The sequence below is a fragment of the Chlorocebus sabaeus genome, chromosome 9 (genome assembly GCF_047675955.1).
Source record: "Chlorocebus sabaeus isolate Y175 chromosome 9, mChlSab1.0.hap1, whole genome shotgun sequence".
Classification (NCBI taxonomy): Eukaryota; Metazoa; Chordata; class Mammalia; order Primates; family Cercopithecidae; genus Chlorocebus; species Chlorocebus sabaeus.
This window is the reverse complement of record NC_132912.1, coordinates 46,544,517-46,568,837: the sequence shown is the minus strand read 5'-3', so window position 1 is coordinate 46,568,837 and position 24,321 is coordinate 46,544,517. Positions and strand designations below refer to the sequence as shown.

The following is a 24,321-nucleotide window of genomic DNA, read 5'->3' as shown; positions in this document are numbered from 1 at the left end:
TACCAGTAGAATAAGTATAGTAGTACATTCATACTGAAGGGGTTAAAATATGCCATTCTGGCATACTATTTAAATTAAAGACACATGAAAAACAGCAGGTAGAAAAAGGTGACTGACCTTTGTGCTGTTTCTTAAGAGCAGGAGATGGATTCCAGTGTGAAAGACACTATACTAGAAGGAAAGGCATCAAACATCTTTATCTTCAATGACAAGAAGTTTGAGACCAGGAGAATATTGTATAGACCTTGTTAAAATAACTATTTTTTAAGCCTCCCACAAAAGAGAGTCACATTTTCACAGTTTACTAGCCTTTGTCCAATTCAGTATTTAAGTAACTGACTCTACTTCTTTTGTTTTTTATTTCTTTATGAGGGCTCCTGCGCCACATAAAATTTGTATTACATAGATTTATATACTTTTCTCTTGTTAATCTATCCTATGCCAATTTAATCTTCAAGCCCAGCTGGGACCCTGAGAAGATGGGAAGGAGTTTTCCCCCTCCCTATTATTGAATAGTATTCAATACTATTCATTGTATTGAATAGTACAATGAAATACTATTCAATAATAAAAATTAATTTTGAGAATAACATGAGTGAACCTCAGAAACACTGAATGAAAGAGAATATATAATGAAATAGTAATGTATATAAATTCAAAACCAGGCAAAACAGTCTGTTGGGAGATACGTAACTGGGAAAACTATGAAGAAAAACAAGGAAAAACTATCACAAAAATTAGAGCATGACTATTATGGAGAGGGTGAGTGCAGGTGATCAAGAAGGGGCACAAGGGACCTGTCCCTGGTAATGCCCCATATTTTAACCTGAACAGCTGCAGCACTGCTGTTTTATTTTTAAAGTAAACAATTACATGTTATGTGTAATGTTCTGTCTTTATACTTTACAACAGAAATAAATTTATCACATTTTCATTTAACTTTTGATAATAAAATACTTTATTGGTACCATTTAATAAATGTCAAAAACATATAACATTTCCATTGCTTAGCTTCCATCTTCAAACTACAAGCTAGTTTAAAAACAACAGGAACGAAAGTAAACTCATTTGATTCTCTCAAAAAACAAGCTGTAACTTACCTTTGCAAATAATTAAGTTCTCTCACTTTAAATATCATAATTCAATGGTCTTCATAATAAATAATTATAATAATACATAAAAGGAGACAGTGGCCTGAATTATTTTGCAAAGAACATTTCACACACCTTTAAAAAAATCACGGGCCGGGCGCGGTGGCTCAAGCCTGTAATCCCAGCACTTTGGGAGGCCGAGACGGGCGGATCACGAGGTCAGGAGATCGAAACCACCCTGGTTAACAAGGTGAAACCCCATCTCTACTAAAAAATACAAAAACCAGCTGGGCAAGGTGGCAGGCGCCTGTAGTCCCAGCTACTCGGGAGGCTGAGGCAGGAGAATGGCGTGAACCTGGGAGGCGAGGCGGAGCTTGCAGTGAGCAGAGATCGCCCCACTGCACTCCAGCCTGGGCGACAGAGCAAGACTCCGTATCGAAAAAAAAAAAATCACTAAACCACCACAACTTAAAATCTGTAAGAATAATTGGGTAAGAGTTATTGTAATATTGAATTAATATAGCACCTAGAATTTTGACATTTGTAATATTTCAGATTATATGATTTACTGAGAAAAAGAATAATGATTTTTCTTCAGTGAATTTTCAGGGGTTTTCAACATAGGTCTCTTTTAAAAGCCAAAGGTTAAAAAATTTATGCATACTAGGAATTGACCTGATGGTAACAGATCCATGTGTGATAAATAATGTAGTGCAGTCCTATGTGAATATAATTTCTTCTTCACTTTGTCTCATTAATTTATACCTCAGTTAAAACATTCTATATACAAGTGATATATTTCTATAAAACATTCCATATTTCAGATTTCCATTCAGACTATCTTCCCCTCCTCCCTTTTCTCAAATCAGAGTGATCTTGTGGCATACATTTGCTTTTTCTCTCCACAATGAAACTCTTTTTCAACTCAAAGTATTATAGTAATGCAAATACAAATGTAGCATATATTAATACATTAGAAAAAAGGATAGTAAATACATATGGATCCATGCCAAATGAGAAAATTGAAAGCAAAAACAAACAAAACCATGCTATACTCATCTATTCTGACCCACCATGGGAAGACCCTGATGTAGATGGCTAACATAAACTAATGTTCCCAGACACAGCTAGGATCCTGTACTCCAACATAATTAAATGCTCTGTTAAAAATGTTTCCATGTTCTTTTCTGTTTGTTCAAAATAGTTTACAGCAACTCTGACTACTAATCCTGAAAATGATAATGCAATAATATTATATTTTTAATCAAGCCATAGAATCTAACCTATTTTCTACTATTACCCATTTGCTTAAAAACAGACCTTCAGGGGTGTAAGCAACAGTTAAGTTAAGGAGTTTTTATTTCTACCTTTCTCTTGATTGACTGATTGGGGATTTCAGATGTGTCAATTAATTATCCTCTACTTCAGTGGAAAAGGATTCTTTGAGCTATCAAATCAAGCAGGCTGACTCAGGGGTGGGCAGGTGAAGATACCTGTCCACACACAATGCTCATAACGCTCATCTCCTCTGTAAGAATGTGCTGCTCTCCACCCAACAGCAGCCCAGCACATTCCATCTGCTCCACTTAGATGCAATCAGGACACCACGCCATCCCACACACAGTCAGAACATGGGCACCAGGTAGAACTAACTCAAAACAACTTTTGGGACAAATGTGAGATTTCAATTTGTCAATTATTCCATAGTGCAATATTCTCACAAAACAGAGATTTCGTGTTAAAACATTTGCTTTTTCTTCTTACATCAAGTTGAATTGCTAAAGTAATGTCAGAAAGAATATGAAAAATAAACAAGTCTTTTCCAAAAGAGGCACTGCATCTGGAAGTAGAAGTAAGGCTAAATAAATAGTGCTGGTTTGTGGTTCACACAGTAACACATTAATTATGATTTCAACCAACAGCTTCGCTGTTTGTCCTATATGCCTGTTTATGAAGATGCGTCTCTATTTCCTCCCTGAAGACCAGCATTCCCAGGTGGGAGTGAGAGGCCTCATTCATGGCTTTAGACTGGATGCACATGCGGTACTGCTCGGGGGGCAGCTCATCAGCACAGCGCTTTTCATGCCAGAGGTGGAAAAGACCAGGAACCGGAGTCCGAATCACAATGAGGTCACTATGTAAGTATTTTCGATAAAGATGAACATCTTCTCCACCCCAACCTTTCACTTCCATGTCAAATCCACCTGTAAGATCAAAACTGACACTATAAATATCTGCCTATTATTAGCCAGAGCACAGGGATATATATATATATATATATATAAATGTTTAAATGTTCTGCTTCAAAAGGGATGGGATGGTTCGGCACAAAGATAGCATGAGACACCTGGCATGGAGGAGTGACTTCCAATCACTGGAAGTTCAGTTTTGAGCTGACACTTGGACTCAAGGAGCTCAAGATTGGTTGTTGAGAGTATCAAAACGGGGTTAAATATTTAAGAACTTTGTAAATTTCACAGTCCTGTAGAAAATCTACAGAAAGTCAAAGGAGAAGAAAATACAAGTCACCTATAATCTCACCACCATTAAATTTTTATGTTTTCTTTTTGTTTTTTTGAGACAGGGTCTCACTCTGTCACCCAGACTGGAGTGCAGTAGTGTGATCATGGCTCACTGCAGCATCGACCTCCGTGGCTCAGGCGATCCTCTCGTCTCAGCCCCCTGAGCAGCTGGAACCACAGGCGCATGCCACCATACTCGGCTGGTTTTTTTTTTTTTTCTTTTTTTTTGTGGAGATGTATCACCATGTTGCCCAGGCTGGTCTCGAACTCTGGGTTTAAGTGATCTGCCCACTTGGCCTCCCAAAGTGCTGGATTACAGGCTTTAGCCACTGACACCAGCTACATTTTCTATCCTTTGAGACACATGCTTTTCTGGGCTATAGAAAAACTCCCCAGAGGGGAAAAAGAAGAAAGGGTCAAGCTGGAGATAGAAATTTGAGAATGGGTCCATAGATTATTTAAAGCTATAGGAATGAATGAAATTACTGAAGGAATTTGGAAGGAAAACAGGCCTAGGTCTACACACTAAGAAATGCCAATTTCTAGAGATTAAATAGAGGTAGAGAAAGTCAGGAAAAGAGAATGAGAAGTGGCCCCACGTGAAGGAGAAAATTCTGGAAAAGGTGCCATTGGAGTAGCCATGTGAAGAAAGTGTCTTGAGGAAGAAGTTGTCAAGTGTGTGCTATTCAGTGAAGAATTTAAAAAGAACTGACTGGACCTGGCAGCCTAAATGTTACTTATAAATTTACCCAGAACAATTTTGATACAGTGATGGGGCAAGAAGGCTAACTGGAGTGGGCAGACCCATAAAACGGGAGATGAAGTTGAGACTATTTTCAAGCCAGGTTCAAGCTAAACAACTAACGTTTTAAAGATGCAGGGAGAATGCAAACCACAGTTTTTTGAAGAGCTAGAAAACTGATTCTTAAAAACCTAGAAAAAAATTCTTTAATTAAGAGTGAGGCTTCCAAATTAATTCTATTTTTTTAGAGACAAGGTCTCTGTCACCCAGGCTGGAGTGAAGTAGGATGATTATAGCTCACTGTAACCTCAAATTCCTGGGCTTAAGCAATTCTCCTGCCTTAGCCTCCTGAGTAGCTAGAACTACAGGTGTGTGCCACCACACCTGGTCAATTACAAAAAAAAAAAAAAAAAAAATTTGTAGAGACAGGCTTACACGATGTTGCCCAGGATGGTCTCAAACTCCTGGCCTTAAGCCCTTCTGTCTTGGCCTCTGAAAGCATTAAGACTACAAGTGTTAGTCACTATGCCCTGCCATCTGTTAAACAACTTTTTTTTTTTTTTTTTTTGAGCCTCCCAAGTAGCTGGGATTACAGGCATGCACCAACACACTCAGCTAATTTTTGTATTTTTAGTAGAGATGGGTTTTTACCATGTTGGTCAGGGGTCTTGAACTCCTGACCTCAGGTGATCCACCCACTTTGGTCTCCCAAAGTGCTGGGATTACAGGCGTGAGTCCCTGTGCCTGGTCCGTCAAATAATTTTTATTTTTCAGAGATGTGGTCTCACTCTGTTGCCCAGGCTGGAGTACAGAGGTATAATCACAGCTTATTGCAGCCTCCCACTCCTGGGCTCAAATGATCCTTCTGCCTCAGCCTCCTTAGTAAGTGGGACCACAAGTTCGAGCCACCATGCCTGGCTCCTGTCAAATAATTCTATCCCACTTAATTTCACATTAACAGGATGGACAATAATCCGGAGATCTCTGAAAAGTATTAAACAATCAGAGCTTTACTAAATGCTATGTCTGAGACATATCAGCTTTTCTTCCTTGTAGATATAAGCTCTTAGAATATTAGAGATGGTACATATACTTAAAAGAAATGGGGCATTCCCAGTTTCTGGTTTGGCATGTCTGGGGCTAAGAAGTCATCACTCCATCCTAACAAGTCAAAAGCTGAACACTGAAAAATCAACAACTCCTCTTAGGTCTCTCACAGGGAAGTGAGGTCACAGGGTAAACCGCTGCCCTCAAAACTGGTGAGACAGAAAGACAGATACAAAGAATTCTAACTTACTGGAGCAGAAATCTCTGTGGGAACCAGCACCCAGGTAGGAAAACCGGAACTGTAATTGACAAATTGCTGGAGGCTCAGGGGAGGCAAGTCTGAGAGTTAAAAAACTCCAGGAGGACCCAGTCATATTGGGACCCCCATATTCATGTGAGTTTTACCTCTAGGAGCTCTGCCAGGTCCTCGATGGTGAAGATCAGAGAAAAATCTCTTAATGCGTCCAGCAGTGGGGAAGGGGAAAAGGTAATCATTTTAAAATATGCCGCAGCATGTTGTCATTATTAACAAGGCCTGTCCTTAGAAGAAGTTATTTAACTAGAGCCTAACCTGCTGGGGTTTTATCAGTGCCTAACTGACTTGGAGGAAGAAATATACCCAACTCCAGCCCCTTCTAGTTATCCTGTCCAGGAGAGGAGGGGAGATTGAGAAGCATGTGTGAAGTTCAGAGTCTGGGATACAGGATCCCTAAGAGACTGAGACTCATGGGACTACAGAACACTTCCACTCCCTCCGTACTTCACCACCACATCATCAAAGGCCTATTTATTGCCGTTCCTTTTACCCAGTATATCAAGTCCAACTTTCAACAGAAAACATGACAAGGTATACTAAAAGATAAGAAAAACACAGTATGAACAGACAGAGCATGTACCAGATCCAGATTCAGATACAGCAGGGATGTTAGAATTATCAGGCTGGGAATTTACAACAATTATGATTAATACGCTAAGGGCTCTAATGGAAACAGCAGATAACACACAAGATGCGTAATATAAGCAGTGAGATGGAAATTCTAAGAAGGAATTTTAAAAAATGCTAGAGATCAAAAACACTGCAAAATAAATGAATGCCTTAGATGGGTTTATTAGTAGACCAGACTTAGCTGAAGAAACAATCTCTGAGCTTGAGGATATAACAATAAAAATTTCCAAAACAGAAAATCAAAGAAAAAGACTGAAAATAAAATGAACAAAATATCCAAGAACTGTGGGACAACTACAAAAGATGTAACATACACATAATGGGAATACCAGGAGGAAAGGAAACAGAGAAAGGAACAGAAACTCCAAATAAAGAGTCTAAGTTCCAAATAGGTACAGCTCTTTTTCACCCAGCCCACAGCAACAGGGTGGAGGCTCCACTTCCAGGTGTGGCCAGCTGAGAATACTGGGGGTCCTTCTGCCCCCACCCAGTGTCCTGCTCATTAGGACAGAGGTGGTCACTCTGCTTAATGATAAGTATGTCACTGTCCCCATCCTCAGGGCAAAACCTCATGGATTTTTTTCCCAGGGGGAGAGGCAGTCCGTAAGAACAAACTGCTCCAAAGTTCTTCCCTAAGGAACTGACTTCATTTAAAATAGAATGTAGAGAAGTTCAGAGTTTAGAGAAGTTCCAGCCTCTTGAAAATAATGGAGATTTTGGTAGTAAGCAATTAAGAGGAGGCTGGTAACTCCAGGAGGGCAACAGCTAAACTGTAGGCCAGCTAATTTACTAGAGAGAACCACAGAGAGAGAGAGTAAGAATATACCTCCCAGGGTCTGAACAAATCTCAAAGACTTGCTGCAAAACTATCCCTGCAAAAGGGCCCAATTTAGTAGGGACAGATTATGGAGCAATTTATGACCCCAGAGCATTGTCAAAAATAAGACAGCACTTAGTGAACAGTCAGTGGAGTCTAATAGGAGTGACAGAGATGCTCAACAACATTAATCATAAGAAAAATTATAATCAGAGTCCCAACCAGTACCACATCCACTATCATGGGTGATACTAGAAACAAAAAGACAGATAACAACATGTATTAATGAGGATGTGGGGAAACTGGAACTCTTAAAACACTGCTGGTGGGAATGTAAAATGACGTAGTCACTTTGGAAAACGGTGTGGCAATTTCTCAAAAAGTCAAACACAGGGTTACCGTATTACCCAGCAACTCTACTCCTAGATATATGTCCAAGAGAATTGAAAATCTATGTTCACTCAGAAAGTTAAACACAAATGTTCACAGCAACAGTATTTATAATAGCCAAAAAGCAGAAACAACTCAAATGCATATAAACTGACAAATGGAGAAACAAAATGTGGTATAACCACACAATAGAACATTTTCTATAAAAAGGAATGAAGTACCTAACACATGTCACAACATGGAAGAACTTTGAAAACATTATGTGAGGGAAAGAAGCCAGTCATAAAAGGCCACATGTTGTATAATTTGCTTTCTATTAAATTCCCAGAAGAGGCAAATCTATAGGAAGTAGACTTGTAGATGCCTAGGTTTGGGGGAAAAGAGGGTTGGTGGGATATGAGGAGTGATTGTTAATGGGTATGGGGTTTCTTTTTGGGGTTATAATGCTCTAAATTTGATGGTGGTGATAGCCACATGACTTGGTTAACTGTACATTTTAAATTGGTAAATTTTATGATATGTAAATTATATCTCAATAAAATTGTCATAAAAGAGATAAGGAACTCAAAGCATTTAACATACTGCTGAAAAAAATGTACACAAATCTATTTTTGAGGAATAGTGAAATGCTTCTTGCTTAACTAAGCAAGAAATCAAGGAAAAGAGCATCAGTTTAATTTAACGCCCCTTTTATTGTTATTTCCTGATTTTCCATTATTCACGTGTTACAGTGATAAGGAGACAAGGTGGGGGGGATTTCCAAAACAAAAGGTTGATTATAAAAACGAATGTGATATGGACCTAGAATGTATATAAAATATATTCTATGACTTCTATGCTGTAGAAAGGTAGCTAGCCCTAAATGAATCAGAAGACATGGAATTAGGTTTCAGCCTGCTTTATTAAACTATTCTTTGACACTTTATTTTTTGATGGGTAAGACTGAAGCCGGGGGCTGGGCATGGTGGCTCATGCCTGTAATCCCAGCACTTTGGGAGGCCAAGGTGGGCAGATCGTTTGAGCCCAGGAGTTCAAGACCAGCCTAGGCAATAAAGTGAAACTCCACCTCTACAAAACAAATACAAAAATTAACTGGGTGTGGTGGCGCATGCCTGTGGTCACAGCTACTTAGGGACTGAGGTGAGAGGATTGCTTGAGCCTGGGAGACAGAGGCTGCAGTGAGCCAAGATTGCGCCACTGCACTTCAGCCTGGACAACAGAGGAGCACCCTGTCTCAAAAAAAAAAAAAAAAAAAAAAAAGAAAGAAAGAAAGAAAGACTGAAGCTGGCGTGGAGGATGGTTAGAACAAATTATTCATGGGCCATCTTTAGACTTAGGGGAATGCACGACTAAGGTGTGATTCCAAGACGCTACCTCCAATCAGTGCTAGAGAGAGCAGGTCTTCTTTCATTTGTATTAAATACTGGGATTTTGTGTAACAGTTCACTAGACAAGTAAAGGAGGTTTCATCTCAAAAAAGTGTGAAAGTCCTTGGTTTAGACAACCAAGATTACTTCCAACTCTAACAACCCATGGGCAGAACAGTAAAGTTATAGAGAAAGCTTTTGTAAGAGTACTCTAAACAACTGCAAATACAGGTAACAAGTTAAACAGATATTTTTAAAAACAAGTGTTTTGATTTTAAAAGCACAATATTATACTTTATCTTTATGACCTTTTTTCCTAGTCAAAACATTAATTATAAACTTACTTTGCCTTTTGTATATCCAGTTTCTCTTTTTAGCTAACCTTAGACACTCATAATTTAGTAGGAAAACAGATCTGAGAACTTTTAGCAAAATACCATTAAGTCTGGAATAAATAAAGTCCTATCCTTATATGTAAAGTATACTTACCAATGGTCAGGAAATCTGATCGATACTGACAAGTCATTCCAAAGCCAAAATCTCGCCAAAAGCCAGAATCCTTTTTATGAACCTTAGTTTAAAAAAAAAAAAAAATCAATTTAATTCCATAAGAAGCAGAAGTTTTAATCAACAATGAAACAAATTATTTATTTATTTATTTATTTATTTTTTTTTGAGACGGAGTCTTGCTCTGTCGCCCAGGCTGGAGTGCAGTGGCCGGATCTCAGCTCACTGCAAGCTCCGCCTCCCGGGTTTACGCCATTCTCCTGCCTCAGCCTCCCGAGTAGCTGGGACTACAGGCGCCCGCCATCTCACCTGGCTAGTTTTTTTGTATTTTTTAGTAGAGACGGGGTTTCACCGTGTTAGCCAGGATGGTCTCGATCTCCTGACCTCGTGATCCGCCCGTCTCGGCCTCCCAAAGTGCTGGGATTACAGGCTTGAGCCACCGTGCCCGGCCTAAACAAATTATTTTCTAATGTATACTTTTTTTCCTGTCATTTATGTGACTAAGGATCACATGCACTTATGTTATTAAATCTTTACAAAACAAATAAAAATAGAACTCAAAGCCTGTACAAGGTGCAAGCTGAGGTTACTAATAATTAGTGCGGTGCCTGACTTCAAGGGGCTTACATTCTAGGACAACAGTTGCATAAACAAACTGTAACACACATGATCAGCCTTACACAGTAGACCTTTTCTGGTGCCTAACCAGCATCCATTCCCCCAGCCCCCTTCCTGATTGGTACAGTTTTGTTCTGGTAATTACCTGGCCCTGGGCAGCCCATGAATTCTGGGAAGCTGCTGTTACCAGTAGATTCAGAGTGGGCCATGAGTCTCTATACTAGTGGGACAGTCTCACCCCACTTACCATAGGAACTGGCTCACTAATAGGTATTTGAATAAAGTCAGGCCAAGTAGGTAAACCAGGGGGGTTGTTGGGAACTTTGGAAAACAAAGCTCCCTCGTTCTTCTAAGAGACTCCCTAGAAAGGACACTTGGTCGTAGGGCAGGGTCAGCAAACGATGGCCTCTGGCTAAATCTGGCCTGCTGCCTGCTTTTGTAAATAATTTTAGCGGAACATAGTTGTGTTGATCTGTTTACAAATTGTCTATGGGTGCTTTCACAGTGCAGTGGCAGAGTTGAATAGTTGCAGCAGAACTGTATGGCCTATAAAGATTAAAATATTTATTATCTGGCTCTCTACAGAAAACATTTGTTGACCTCTAGTGCAGGATGCAGCTATGAAGCTTGGAACTGCCAAAGTCCTTTTCTACCATGCGAGAAACCAGCTTTAATATGAAGCTGTCACCACTGAAGTCTAAGTAGAGAAAGAAATATAAAACCAGGGCATTGATGACACTGAGTCCTTGGAATTACTTCTACTTACAAGTTGAAGCCTGATAAACCTCTTATTTTATTCATACTTTCAACAAGTGTTTAATCTTTTGGATATGGTTCTAGTAACTGGGGCTTAGCAGTGAACAGAGGTGACAAAGTCCCTGCCTTCAAAGCACCTTTGTTTGGGTGGGAAAATAGTAAATAAATAAATATACATTTTAGGTGGTGATACATGCTACAAAGAAAAGAGGCAAGAGCTATAACTAGGGATGGAAAGTTGCTAGTGTATGCTACTGTGGTATGTACAGAAAGCAAAATAGTGTATGGATGTGGAATGTGGAAAAGATTTAGGTCAGAGACTTCACAGAAGTCCGCAAGTGATTGAATGGGCAGGAGTAGGGAGTGAAGGAGAAGGATCAACCAAGACAATAGCAGGTTTCTGTCCTGAACAGTGAGTATGTAATGGGGAGTGAAGGAGAAGGATCAACCAAGATGACAGCAGGTTTCTGTCCTGAACAGTGGGTATGTAATGGTGCCATCACCAAGATGAAGCCCAGGGAAAGGGGAAGCCCAGAGAGGAACAATATGGAGTTGGTTCTGGCCATAATGAATCTGAGTGATCTGTATGGCCCCTACACAGAAATTCCTGCAGATAGCAGGAATATCAAGGTTTGTAGAGGGGACAAATTTTGAGAAGAGTGGGCACAGTCTGAAACTGTTGCTGTACAGAAGAGGAGACTCAACAGGAAAACACAGAATGAACCAGGCAGCCCTGAGGGCTCAGTTCAGACTGGAGCTGATGGATGAGGTTGGCATTTTTCTTTTCCATTTGTTTTTCTTTGAGCTGAGGGGGAGAACTTCTTCCCCTTCTAGAATGTAAAGCTCCCTGAGGGGAGGACTTGTGGATTCTGTTCATTGCTCTATTCCTAGCACCTAGAACAACGCTAAGCACATGGCAAGCTTTCAATAAATACATGTTGAATAAATAAATATATAGAGAGACAAAACTTTAGTGGCAAAATTATGACTAGACTCTATTATTATTATTTTGAGATAGAGTCTCACTCTGTTGCCCAGACTGGACTGCAGTGGCACAATCTTGGCTCACTACAACCTCCGCCTCCTGGGTTCAAGCGATTTCCGTGCCTCAGTCTGCTGAACAGCTGGGATTACAGGTGTGCACCACCACACCCGGCTAATTTTCGTATTTATAGTAGTGATGGGGTTTCACTATGTTGGCCAGGCTGGTATCGAACTCTTGCCCTCTGGTGATCCACCCTCCTCGGCTTCCCAAAGTGCTGGGATTACACATGTAAGCCACCACTCCTGTCTCTAATATTCTTATCTCTTTGTTAAAATATAACTGTGATACAAAGTATTAAAAAGCAAAACACCCACTTTGACATCTCTACATCAAATTCTGATTTTATAAGTACTATAACTTTGTAACTTAGTTTCTCTAAAAATTCTTCAAATATTATCAGACTTGGAGAAAGGAATCATTGGTTTTGTTTGATTTTTAAAGTAAAACATTTTCACAGAGGAAAGTAGAAGGAAACTCAAATTGTCCATAATCCTCATTGTTAATATTTTCTTGCACTGTCTTATCTGGCCTCCTAAGCATGTGGGAGATGCAGTTATCCACACATAACCTAGATACCTAAGCCTTGGCCTCTCACAGAATGCCAGATCCCTGAAGCCAACTAGCAACTTGGCACTTCCCCTTGGATGTCTGTTAAACAACACATGCCTACTATGGCTCCAGTTGAATCCTGATCTCTCCTCTCCCATTCCTTTCCTTTGATCATTTCCTACATCTAATCCAACAGCAAGCTCTGTCAGCCCTATCTCTGAATCATATCCAAACCTTTCTCCGTAATTGTAATACACTGTCACTCAAGCCACAATCATCTTCACTTGTCTGTGAAAGCCTAAACTGGCTGCTGCCAGCCAGAGTAACACACAATCCATTCTCCCTGCAAAGGCTTTCCAACACACTTAGCATAAAATTCCAACGCCTTCCAGAGGCTTAACAAGCTCTACATGCCCTGGCCCAGCTATATGACCCTCACCAGCTGTGCTCCAAACACCCTAGGAAACCCAGTAGCTGTTCTTTCTGCCTGAAACCACTATCCCCCAATCATAGCCTAGCTGGTTCTTTCCCGTTCTTCGGACAGCTCTGCTCAGCTTCATCTCAGAAATCCCTTTCTGATCAAACAAGTCACAGAAACCCTGGAGTCAGTCTTGGCAACTCAGTCTGTTTTAATGATTCACATGGCACGTATTATCTGATTTTACTTTCTGTCACCTCCTAATAAATAAAGGTCCCCACGAGCAACAGCCATATCTGTTAGGGTCTAGATGTCAGGGTGCCAGTGGTGGATAATGCCTGGCATCAAAGGGACCCTCAATATTTGATGAATTAATATAACAGAGGCAGTGTGTGCAGTGGACAGGAGTAGAGGCTGTGGAGCCACATCACCCGGGCTCCTGGGCCTACCCAGGCCAGTGTGCACTTGGGACAGGCACTCGACTGCAGCACAGCTGTGACAAAGGGGGCAGTAATAGTACGTACCTCAGAGGTTGTTAGGAGGATTAAATGAATTAATGTGTAGGCAAAACAGAACAAGTACCCTGCACATAGTAAAGGGTTCATAAAAATATTAGCTATTATCATCATTCAAATGTTACCTAAAATATAGATAAGCTATTTCCCACTTTTTAGCTTTACAGCTTTCTCTACATTTACACTGCTGTATTTACATTTCACATTTTCCTCGATACGCAATATCCACCACAGAATGCACCAGAATTCAATTTATCCTTTTATTATTAGTTTTGCTTGCTTTTAATGTTATCAATTTATGCATATTACTATCATGTAGCTCGATTATTTCCCTACGAGAGACTGCTGGGAGTGGAAATTACTGGATCGGAGGGATGAATCTGTTTAGAACTTGACCCAGAGAACTGGCCTGAATCCCCAACAGGAGTGATGGAGGAGCTCCCATCCCCCAGCCTTGCTCGCATGGCTTTCCTTTTTAAAAGCAGTGACCTAGCAGCAGAAAAAAAGCATTATACTGCTGTTTTAATTTATTCCTAGTAAGGCTGACTATTTAAATGTGGTGAAACTAGAACTTGAAGTGCTTAAACTGAAGTTGCTATGCAACACCTAGAATGAATCGGCATTCAAATCATTCTTCTCCTACAACCCTCCAAGCCAGGCAAGAATATTAGCATGCTTTGGCCGGGTGGGGTGGCTCACGCCTATAATCCCAACACTTTGGGAGGCCAAGGCCAGCAGAGCACAAGGTCAGGAGTTAGAGACCAGTCTGGCCAACATGGTGAAACCCCGTCTCTACTAAAAAAACAAAAATTAGCCGGGTGTGGTGGTGTGCGAATATAATCCCAGCAACTTTGGAGGCTGAGGCAGGAGAAACCGGAAGGCAGAGTTTGCAGTGAGCTGAGATCGCGCCACTGCACTCCAGGCTGGGCAACAAGAGCGAAACTCCGTCTCCAAAAAAAAAAAAAAAAAAAAAGTATTAGCAAGCTTTTACATTCCCTTCACACTTATATGTTGACTTTATTTTGGAATAATTTTAGATTTACAGAGAAGCTGCAAAACAGTAGAGTTTCCGTATACCCCTAATCCACTTTTAGCTTCCCCTAATGTTATTATCTTACACTGCTGTGGTACATTTGTCAAAACTAAGGAACCATCATTGCTATATTACTATTTAACTCAACTCCAGACTTTATTTGGATTTCACCAGCTTTCCCTTTACTGTCTTTTTTCCTATTTCAGGATGTAGTCCAGGGCACCACATTGCATTTGGTTGTCATGTCTCCTTAGTCTCCTCTTGGCTATGATGGTTCCTCAGTCTTCCTTGTTTTTGATGACCCTGACAGTTTTGAGGAAGAATGGTCAGGTATTTTGTACAATGCTCCTCAATGTGGGCTTGCTGTAGCTTTCCCTGTGACTGGACTGGGGTTCTACATTTTTGGAAGAGGACTGCGAGCTAAAGTATTCTCATTATAACTTGTCGGGGGTACATGGTATCACTTGGTTAAGGTGTCTGCTGGGTTTCTCCTTTGAAAAGTTTGTTTTTTCTTTCCATACTATATTCTTTGAAAGTGAGTCCCCTAGTTCCATCTACTGGAAGAGGGAGTATCTACATAAGTTATTTGGAATTCTGTAAGGAAGATTTGTCTTTTCTTTCTTATCTAGTCTAGTCATTTAATATTTATCTGCTCCATTCACGTACTCATTTATATCTGTATAGACTCATGGCTATTTATTTGATGCTTTGGGTTATAATCCAGGTCATTGTTCAGGTTGTTCCAGTTTGGGCACTGGGAGCTCTTTCTGTTGGCTCCTGTCCCCTTTGACACACTCCTCCTATCTTTTTGTTGAGTGCTTTCTTACTTTCTGGCGCTGTAAGATGCTCCAGGGTCTTCTTGTATATTTTTTGCCCCTGCCCTGGAATCAACCATTTCTCCGTGGACCTCTGGCTCCTTTGATTGGAGAACAGTATTAGAAACTAAGATTTGGAAGCTGAGTGTGCTTGTTACCATTAGGGTGTCACTGGTTCTAGGCCCTTTCAGCTGACAGTTAGGTAGTACACACATAAATATACCATGCACATAACCCTCTGACATCTTAATCCCAAATTGCTATTAATTGCCTTTTTATTATGTCAACATAACTATTTACACTATTACATCAACAAATGTTTAGACTTAATTTTTTTGTTATTCACCACTATTTATTCTCAAGTCCTCCTCTCTCAATGTATACATTTATCATTTTGCTGGACTTGATTAAAAAGATCTGTGAGAAATAAATTCTGAGTCCTTGAAAGCTCAAAAATGTCTATTTTATCCTAAAATAGTAGGTCAAATATTAATTCCAGAATCAAAGTTACTTTTCCTCAGGATTTTCATGGTATTGCTTTATTGTTTTCTAACACCAGTGTTGTCAAAAAGAAGGTGAATGTCAATCTGATTGTTACTCCTTTGTGAACAAGCTGGGTTTAGATATTTTTAGTGTCTCTGGAAGCTATTAAAATTGTCCCTTTACTGTTGTTCTCCAAACACCAGAAGATTTGTTTCTGCTTAGCTCTGGAAACTTTTCTTCCATTTCCTCCACTCAATATTCTCTCTTTTCTGAACTCCTATTAATAATTTGGGGGCTTCTGGCTTGATTCTCCTTGTCTCAATTTTTCTCTCATGTTGTCTCGTGAACTTTACGTGTTCAGTTGGCTTGTCTTCCAGTTTACAAATTTGGCTCACCTGTAACCATTCTGCTATTCAGACCATTTACTGATTTTTAAAATATTTTCACAATTCCCAAGTTCTGATTTTTTAAAGCAGCAAATCCTGTTTTATGAACTTAACATTTTCTCTAATCTCCCTAAAGATATATTTTAAAATTACTTTCACACACTCATGTGTTAATTTTTCTGTATATTAACACTTGGTCCCTCTTTCACACTATTGTTTTTCCTCAAATGTTTGGTTAGTCTTGGTTAATTGCTACTCATTTTTGTTTCAAGTGTTGTTCGGAAGTCCACGGCTGTTAGCTAAGATTAAAATGGCCTATCTCCAGTCACAGTCAAGGAGGGCAGAACAGGGTCTCAGGGGGAACGTGCTAACAGAAGCTCACTTTTGTAGTCTAGGGGCTCCCTAGCCACCGGGACCAGCCTCTCCAGCTCCAGGGACCACACGCACTGCCTTAGACTGATGGTCAATCCCTGTGATGCCTGCTTCTCAGCACACCTAGAGAAGCATGTTTACTCCAGGCTCCCTCCATTCTGTCTGCCATGAGCTCAGAGGATGCAAAGCAGCCCCATCTTCACTCACTGTTCTCTTGAACACGTTCTAGTCTGTTCTCTCCTCCAGAAATCTTATGCTGCTATCGTCTTACAGAAAGTTCTCAAAACTTATGGCTGCTAACACCTTCTCTCATTTTCCAGTACTAATGTACTCTTTTCTTTAGAATAATTCACTGTCAGATATGGCAGATGTGGGTGCTCAGTTTGCCATTTTGAACCTATTTATATTTATATTCATAATACTGGCCTACAGATAAGATAGAGGGGTGTGTGTGTGTGTGTGTCTGTGTGTACTATGCCAAGTGTTGATATCAGGATAATGGTGGCCTCATAAAATATGTTAAGTACATCATATGGTGCTAATATTACCTGCTCTTTGAGAGTTTGGAAAAGCTCATAAATTAAAACATTGTATTTATGTACCTACAGGGTAACTTTTTGATAACTGTTTTTTAAATGGCTCTTAATTTCTTCAGAGCTTCCACCTCTTTTGTTTTGTTTTTTTGAGACGGAGTCTCGCTCTGTCGCCCAGGCTGGAGTGCAGTGGTGTGATCTTGGCTCACTGCAACCTCCGCCTCTCAGGTTCAAGCGATTCTTTTGCCTCAGTCTCCCGAGTAGGTAGGACTACAGGCTCGTGCCACCACGCCTGGCTAATTTTTGTATTTTTAATAGAGATGGGGTTTCACCATATTGGCCAGGCTGGTCTCGAACTCCTGACCTTGTGATCTGCCTGCCTTGGCCTCCCAAAGTGCTGGGATTATAGGCGTGAGCCACCATGCCCGGCCCACTTCCACCTCTTTTATTCATAAAATACTAACATGAACTTAGCCTGTGTTCATATTTTATAAATTTTCAAATCTTTCATTTTATTTAGAATCTAGAAAACTTACCCTATAAAATTGATTTATCTCAATGTTTTCACATTCTAATTTCCAATGTTTTCCTTTTTACCCAAAATGTGTCTACCTTATGATTAAATTTTTTGTACATAAACATAAGCTTCTATATTTCTCAATCTATTGTTTTATTAACTTCTGCCTTTATCTTTATTGCTTTCCTTGAAGTTATTTTTCATTTTTTTTTAAACATCTTAAAGTGACTTCTTAATCATTTCTACTTTTTCTTAGTATTAACAATAAAGGATTACGCTAAAAGCAATTTGGTATTCTGGACTCGATTCTGAAACAGAAAAGGACGTTAGTAGAAAAACTGGTGTAATCCTAATAAATCTGTAGTGTACTTAGCAGTAACTTACCAATATTAATTTCTTCACTTTGACAAATGCATCATGGTTACATAAGATGTTAGCATTAGAGGAAACTGGGTGAAGTATGGAACTCTCTGTACTATCTTTGCAACTTCTCTAAATCTAAATTATTACAAAATAATGTTTATTTAAACATTTTAAAAAGCTTACATAAGCTTAGCTTTGGCAATAACTGTAAGTTTTGATATATGGCATTTATATTCCATGACTTTCCAAGTAATTTACCAGAGTATACTATTCCCTCTTATTTAGCAGAGTAGATTTGTATTTCTAGTTAGTAGGGTTTTTAGTATTAGTAAAAATAAGCTGGCAGAAATGACTGTACAATTTCCACATTCTGGGACATGAGGTTTTCCTTTATGACCTAAACTCTGCTCCCCTTACACTTAATTCTGAAGCAATAAATGTGAAAAGCATTTTATTGGTGGTATAAAGAGAAACTATGGAAATGTGTTTACAATAACTACAGTTTTTCTTTAACACTTTGCTCATGGGAATACAGTTTTTTACTGAAACTTTGTTTTCTACTTACACAACAAACATCTAGAAAAGATCTTTACAGTCTTTCATAACTGAAAATGTGAAAGTCTCACCAGCTGCTGCTCCACAGGTGGTGGCACTTCCTGGTTGGCATAAACAATGGCAGGATTGTAAAGACTGAACACCACAGGGTAAAACACCTTCTTACCTACAAATTAAAATATAGGTTTGTAACATACAAAGAAGTTATGAAGAACTGTTCCTTGTTGCAATATCTATTAAGTTTTATCAAAGTCTTTCTTATCATAGAAGATGATTTTATCTATATTTTTAAATATTCAGGCTACAGAACATCATGTTAATTTGATGAATATGATGATGATTTTGTAACATATCAGTAGGTTAACTACAACCTTACAAAAGAACAGAGGAAAAAACAAACTAAAGGGTGCTTCACATTTATTCCCTTTGACTTTGGGGAGATGTGTATTCATTACCTGAGTCATTTATTACTCATTATTTCATCTAATCAGTAGTAATAAATGTAGATGAACCTCTGATAATCACTATGAAACTTAGAAATGTCTGTTAAATCCACCCTTCAAAAATGAATCAGTAGAAAAAGTAAATTCAAAAAATACTATACAATGAATAGACATGCAGAAAATAATTAAAATATAGAAAAAATCTGAACCAAAATCTGGAAAAGTCAGGAAGGATTAAAATTACCTGATATAATAGCCCTTGGAGAAGACCCTGTCATCAGCATTCAAACTGACTGATCTAAAAGGATCATAAAGGCTAACTAGCCCATCTCCCTCAGTAGAGTATGGCTGGCTTCAATCAGATGTGATCACATGAAGTGTTCAGTGATTGTCAGGAAGTGCGAGAGTAACATGGCAACCTTTTTATTACAAGATCCCTAGCAGATGTTCATTCTACCATTGTTCAAATACATTTAGGGATGGGGAGCTCAATTTTCCAGCGGCAAATCTATTTCTGGATATAAAATATTTCTTTTAAACTAAGCAAATTTGTCTCCTTCAACTTTCACATTTTGCATTTCATGCTGTAAAATAAACCTAAACTTCATTTATTCATTAGGTTCAGAGAGTTCCTGAAAACTCTCTCTAACCTAATTAATAAGAAGGCAATCATTTGCATATGAATAGTTCCACAAAAAAAATTTTTGCTATTAGATTCTTTAAAAATTTTTTATTTTTATTTTTTGGGACGGAGTCTTGCTCTGTTGCCCAGGCTGGCGATCTCAGCTCATTGCAACCTCCGCCTCCCAGGTTCAAGCAATTCTTCTGCGTCAGCCTCGCGAGTAGCTGGGATTACAGGAGCAAGCCACCACGCCAGGCAAATTGTGTATTTTTAACAGAGATGGGGTTTCACCATGTTGGCCAGGCTGGTCTCGAACTCCTGACCTCAGTTGATCCGCCTGCCTCGGCCTCCCAAAGTGCTGGGATTATAGGCATAAGCCACCACACTTGGCCTCTTTAATACTTTTAATTCTTTTAAATGAGCTAAAAAGCATTTAGCTACTGTGCCCAGCCAAAAATTTTATTTTTAAAGATGAGGTCTCGCTATGTTGCCTAGGCTGGTCTTGAACTCCTGCGCACAAGTGATCCTCCTGTCTCAGACTCCCAAGGTGCTGGGATTAAGGTGTGAGCTACTGTGCTCAGCAGCGCCCCCACAACGTTTTTCTAATTGACTAATAAAAATGGTGTACAACATGATGTTTTGCTACATTCATATATTGTGAAATGACTAAATCAAGCTAATAACCATATCCATCACCTCACATAATTAATGTTTTTTTTTGTGGTAAGAACATTTTTTTAATGTTACTGCTTAGCAATTCGTAAGTATACAATATATTATTATTAACTATAGTCACGTTTGTATAATAGATTTCCTGAACTTACTCATCCTGCTGAGATTCTTTAATGCTTTTTTTTTTTTTTTTTTTCAGATGGAGTGTCGCCCTGTCATCCAGGCTGGAGTGTAGTGGTGCGATCTCGGCTCAATGCAAGCTCCGTCCCCTCAGCTCATGCCATTTTCCTGCCTCAGCCTCCTGAGTAGCTGGGACTACAGGCGCCCACCACCACGCCCGGCTAACTTTTTTTGTATTTTTAGTAGAGACGGGGTTTCACCATGTTAGCCAGGATGGTCTCGATCTCCTGACCTCATGATCCGCCCGCCTCAGCCTCCCAAAGTGGTGGGATTACAGGCGGTGAGCCACCGTGCCTGGCCTCTTTAATACTTTTAATTTTTAAAAATGAACTAAAAAGCATTTAAAATTTGATTTAAAAAAATGTCATCTTCTCACTAATTTTTTTTTTTTTTTTTTTTTTTGAGATGGAGTCTCACTCTGTCACCAGGCTGGAGTGCAGTGGCACGATCTTGGCTTACTGCAACCTCCGCCTCCTAGGTTCAAGCAGTTCTTCTGCTCAACCTCCGGAGTAGCTGGGACTACAGGTGTATGCCACCATGCCTAGCTAATTTTTGTATTTTTAGTAGAGACGGGGTTTCACCATGTTGGTCAGGATGGTCTCAATCTCTTGACCTCATGATCCACCCGCCTCAGCCTCCCAAAGTGCTGGGATTACAGGCAAGAGCCACTGCACCCGGCTATCTCATTAATTTTCAAAAAATATCTACAACTTAAAGCAAAATATAGTAAAACACCTCAAAATGCAGTCTGGAGACCAAGCACTGTCTGCATCTAGACTTCCATGTGAGTGTGTGTGCACACATGCATGGGGGTATGTGTGCATGTGTGGACACTATATGCCCAAAGCTGAGTGCTTCAGATTCACACACATCTCCATACCATCTGCTTAGCTCTTTTTCGACCTGCACTGCTCCTGCCTCATCAATTTGTAGATATCCTGTTCCTCTGCATTTCTTTATTTGGCTTCAAATGTAGTCACTGGAAGTTGGACCCAAGAGAACAAAGGATATGAATTTCAAAGGGTCAAATTTTCAATTTCCTATTTAGTATTCCAGTTAAATTATGCCTAATATAACTTAAAAACAAATACTGGGGTTTAACTGAAACTTCTCCCTCAAAATCACTCAATTCAAACTATACGACATGCCAACACTGTTCTAAATTCTATAGTCAGCTCATCTACCAACATTTTACGCACCTGGCTCAGCATTTAACCGGCAGCTGTTAAGGAATTCGGCTGAGAAATAGATATCAACATCACAGAAAAACATCAAGACCTCTCCCTTGTCCCAAGCTCGGGCACCCACATTTAGTCCTCGTCCACGATTAAATTCTTCATTCAATGAGACCAAGGTGTAATTGTGAAAATTAGACTCACTATGAGGAAAGCACACACAACAAATGATAAGTCCCACTTAAAGTTACCAATTTTCTTCCTTCAACACAGCTTACAAAATATGTTTTACACTTCAAATATTTGATTATGTTGGTTCTACATTCACACAGGGAAAGAAAATCCCAGCTTCATGTGTATGATTATCATCAGGGAGAGATATTCACCAAATGCCCACATTTGAGGCACATTTTGGTGGTATGAGGCTCCAAAAGTGTTAAAGTGGCCACTGCCCTTTGGAATCTTAAACACCTTCTGGGGAGATGAAAAATACACAAATGGAAAAATAGCTATAATGTCTGTTAATAAATAATGCATTCTAATTGGATAACACACACAAAGATCACTCTCCTCCTGCATCTGTTGGGTCTTTGCACACATGTCCCCTTATCAGAGGGATCCTCCCTAATACTACTTGAGAAGCAGCTCTGACCTCCCAGTCCTTCATCTCCATCCTCTTCCTCAGCTGTTTTCCTTTATATTGTCAGACATGTTTGTTCCAGTGTCTCTTCCACTCTGTGGGAGCAGGGATTTTGTTTTGTTCGTTACTACGGACAGTGTCCCCTGATAGAGTAGGAGTTCAATAAATAGCTGCTGAATGAATGAATGAACGGCAGTTCTAAAAAATACATCGCTCATGTCTGGAGTAGTTAGAAAAGATGTTAGAAGTGGAACGTGAGTTATGCCTTGGTTAAAATGTTGAATTCAGTGGTGAGTGTGAAGGTCATTCAAGAGAATTATTCCCAAAGGCAAAGAGGTAAGAATGTAGAAAGCATTTTAGAGAAAAGGGATCAGACAAATCAGATTGGTACAAAAGGACCCTAAAATGGGAACAGTGAGATAAGGGTCAAAGGAATCTTAAAATGGGAACAACGAGAGAAGAGTCAGACAGAAGAGTACCTCCCATGCAAGGTTAAAGAAATCGGTCAGTATCCTAAAGGTAAAGAGAATCAGCAGGGCTTTTCTGCTAGGGCAGTGGTTCTCACAGTGAGGCCCCCAAACCCACAGCATCAGCTTCCCGTGGCAACATGTTAGAGAAGCAAACTCTCAGACTACACCCAGACCCACTGAATCAGATGCTAGGGCTGGAGCCAAGCTTCTACATTTTCACAAGTCCTCCTGGTAACTCTGGCACTGAAGTTGGAGAACTACTTACTGCAGCCTAATCAAAAAGTAACATTTTAGGAGGATTATGCTTATAACAATATAGAATAGGTAATGGAGAGATGGAAAAAAGGCTCAAATAGTGCATGGAATGGACTCCAAGTGCTCTGAGTGCCTAAGACTCTTTCCCCCATCTTAAGGATTATAAATCTCTCCTCTGTTGGGTGAAAACTGCCCACTGCCACCCCACATACTCAGCATCAAGTAGAGGCACTGATAACAGAATACCCCTCACTCTCTGCCCACCCCAACCACAGTAATTTCCTAGGGGTGGGGACCAGGCTTAAGCTGGGCCAGTCCCAATACCCCCACCCCACCTGGCCATAGTGATTGGCTCAAGAGTGGGCAAAATGTCCTTCCCTGGGATTTTCTCAACTGGAGCTGGGAGAAAGCTCTTTCCTCTCTGATGGCAAAGCTGAGAAGATGTGAGCCCAGAGCCGCCAACAGTCATATCCCTCACCATGTGGAAGAAGCCAATCTGCAACAGGAGAATGAAGTCAACATGCAGAGAAAAACAGACAAGGAGACAAGAGAATTTTGATGGTATTCAAGTCTCTGGTTCCAATCCCTGAGAAACCAGAGTTGTTTTGATTTTCTTCCCCAAATTTGGTTGTAACAATCCCTTTATTTCTGGGAGGTATGCAAGATTCTTCAAAACTGCTCCTATTTTCCTTAAGTAAGTTCAAGGTAGGTTTACACCATTTGCCACAGAAGTGTCTTGACAATACTTCAGTATTACCAGTGTGAGCTCGTGGCACTTAGTAGGTGATCTAAAAACACTAAGGAGGGAGAGGAAGGGAAGAAATGGAGGAATGGGGAACCAGGGTTAGGGTGGTGGCAGTAGCAAGGAAGAGACAGAGAAGAGGTCCTGTGAAGTAAGTAGGAACTAACTGATTAGAGGTAACTGGAGGCAAAGAATAAGTAACAGACTGTGGCTCTCAGAAGTCATGCCCAGGGGATGGTGAAAATGGTTTTACTCTGAACTGAAAGAGGGCCATCAGGAGGAGGAGCTGGTGTATGGAAGGGGAAAACAGTGAGTCGTGTCTATATATATCAAGGCTCTGAGAATCCCTGCAGGTCAGGGACTCAGATTCACCCATCTATGCCCACTCTTCTTCCAACTACCCCAGACTCCCAAGCAGTGTACCTGGAACACAGTAGGTAGGACTCAATGAATGTTAGTTGAATGATTTGAGAAGAACAGCTGATCAAATCTGGGCTCTTGGCAAATGGCCACAACTGGCAGAAAGGTAAAGAAGCAAGTAAAGGATATAGAGCTGGTGTAACTGGTTAGAGATGATAATCAACCTAATAGTTTATATTACATATACTTACATTTACAAAATAGTTACATTTTACAAACATAAGAAGAACATTTTAAGATGGAAATACTGGTTAGGTTGTCAAAGGTAAAAAAGCAATGAAAAAGAATAACAGAAAAGAATTTGGCAGTTAAGTC

At 39.9% G+C, this 24,321-nt stretch overlaps 1 protein-coding gene across 4 annotated transcripts in view; it reads right to left on the bottom strand.

Moving 5' to 3' along the window:
• Nucleotides 1-934: 934 nt before the first annotated feature.
• CSGALNACT2 (chondroitin sulfate N-acetylgalactosaminyltransferase 2) overlaps nucleotides 935-24,321 on the bottom strand; it is a 46,331-nt gene continuing 22,944 nt past the window's right edge. For 2 of the 4 annotated variants that reach the window (XM_007962438.3, XM_007962435.3), the window contains 4 exons: nucleotides 21,504-21,682; nucleotides 18,459-18,553; nucleotides 9,412-9,493; nucleotides 935-3,295 (listed from right to left, as the gene is read on the bottom strand). In XM_007962438.3, the coding sequence (XP_007960629.3) occupies nucleotides 3,003-3,295; nucleotides 9,412-9,493; nucleotides 18,459-18,553; nucleotides 21,504-21,682 (649 nt within the window). In that variant the 3' untranslated portion in view covers nucleotides 935-3,002. The other 2 variants (XM_037986557.2, XM_037986559.2) reach the window with 2 other exon arrangements.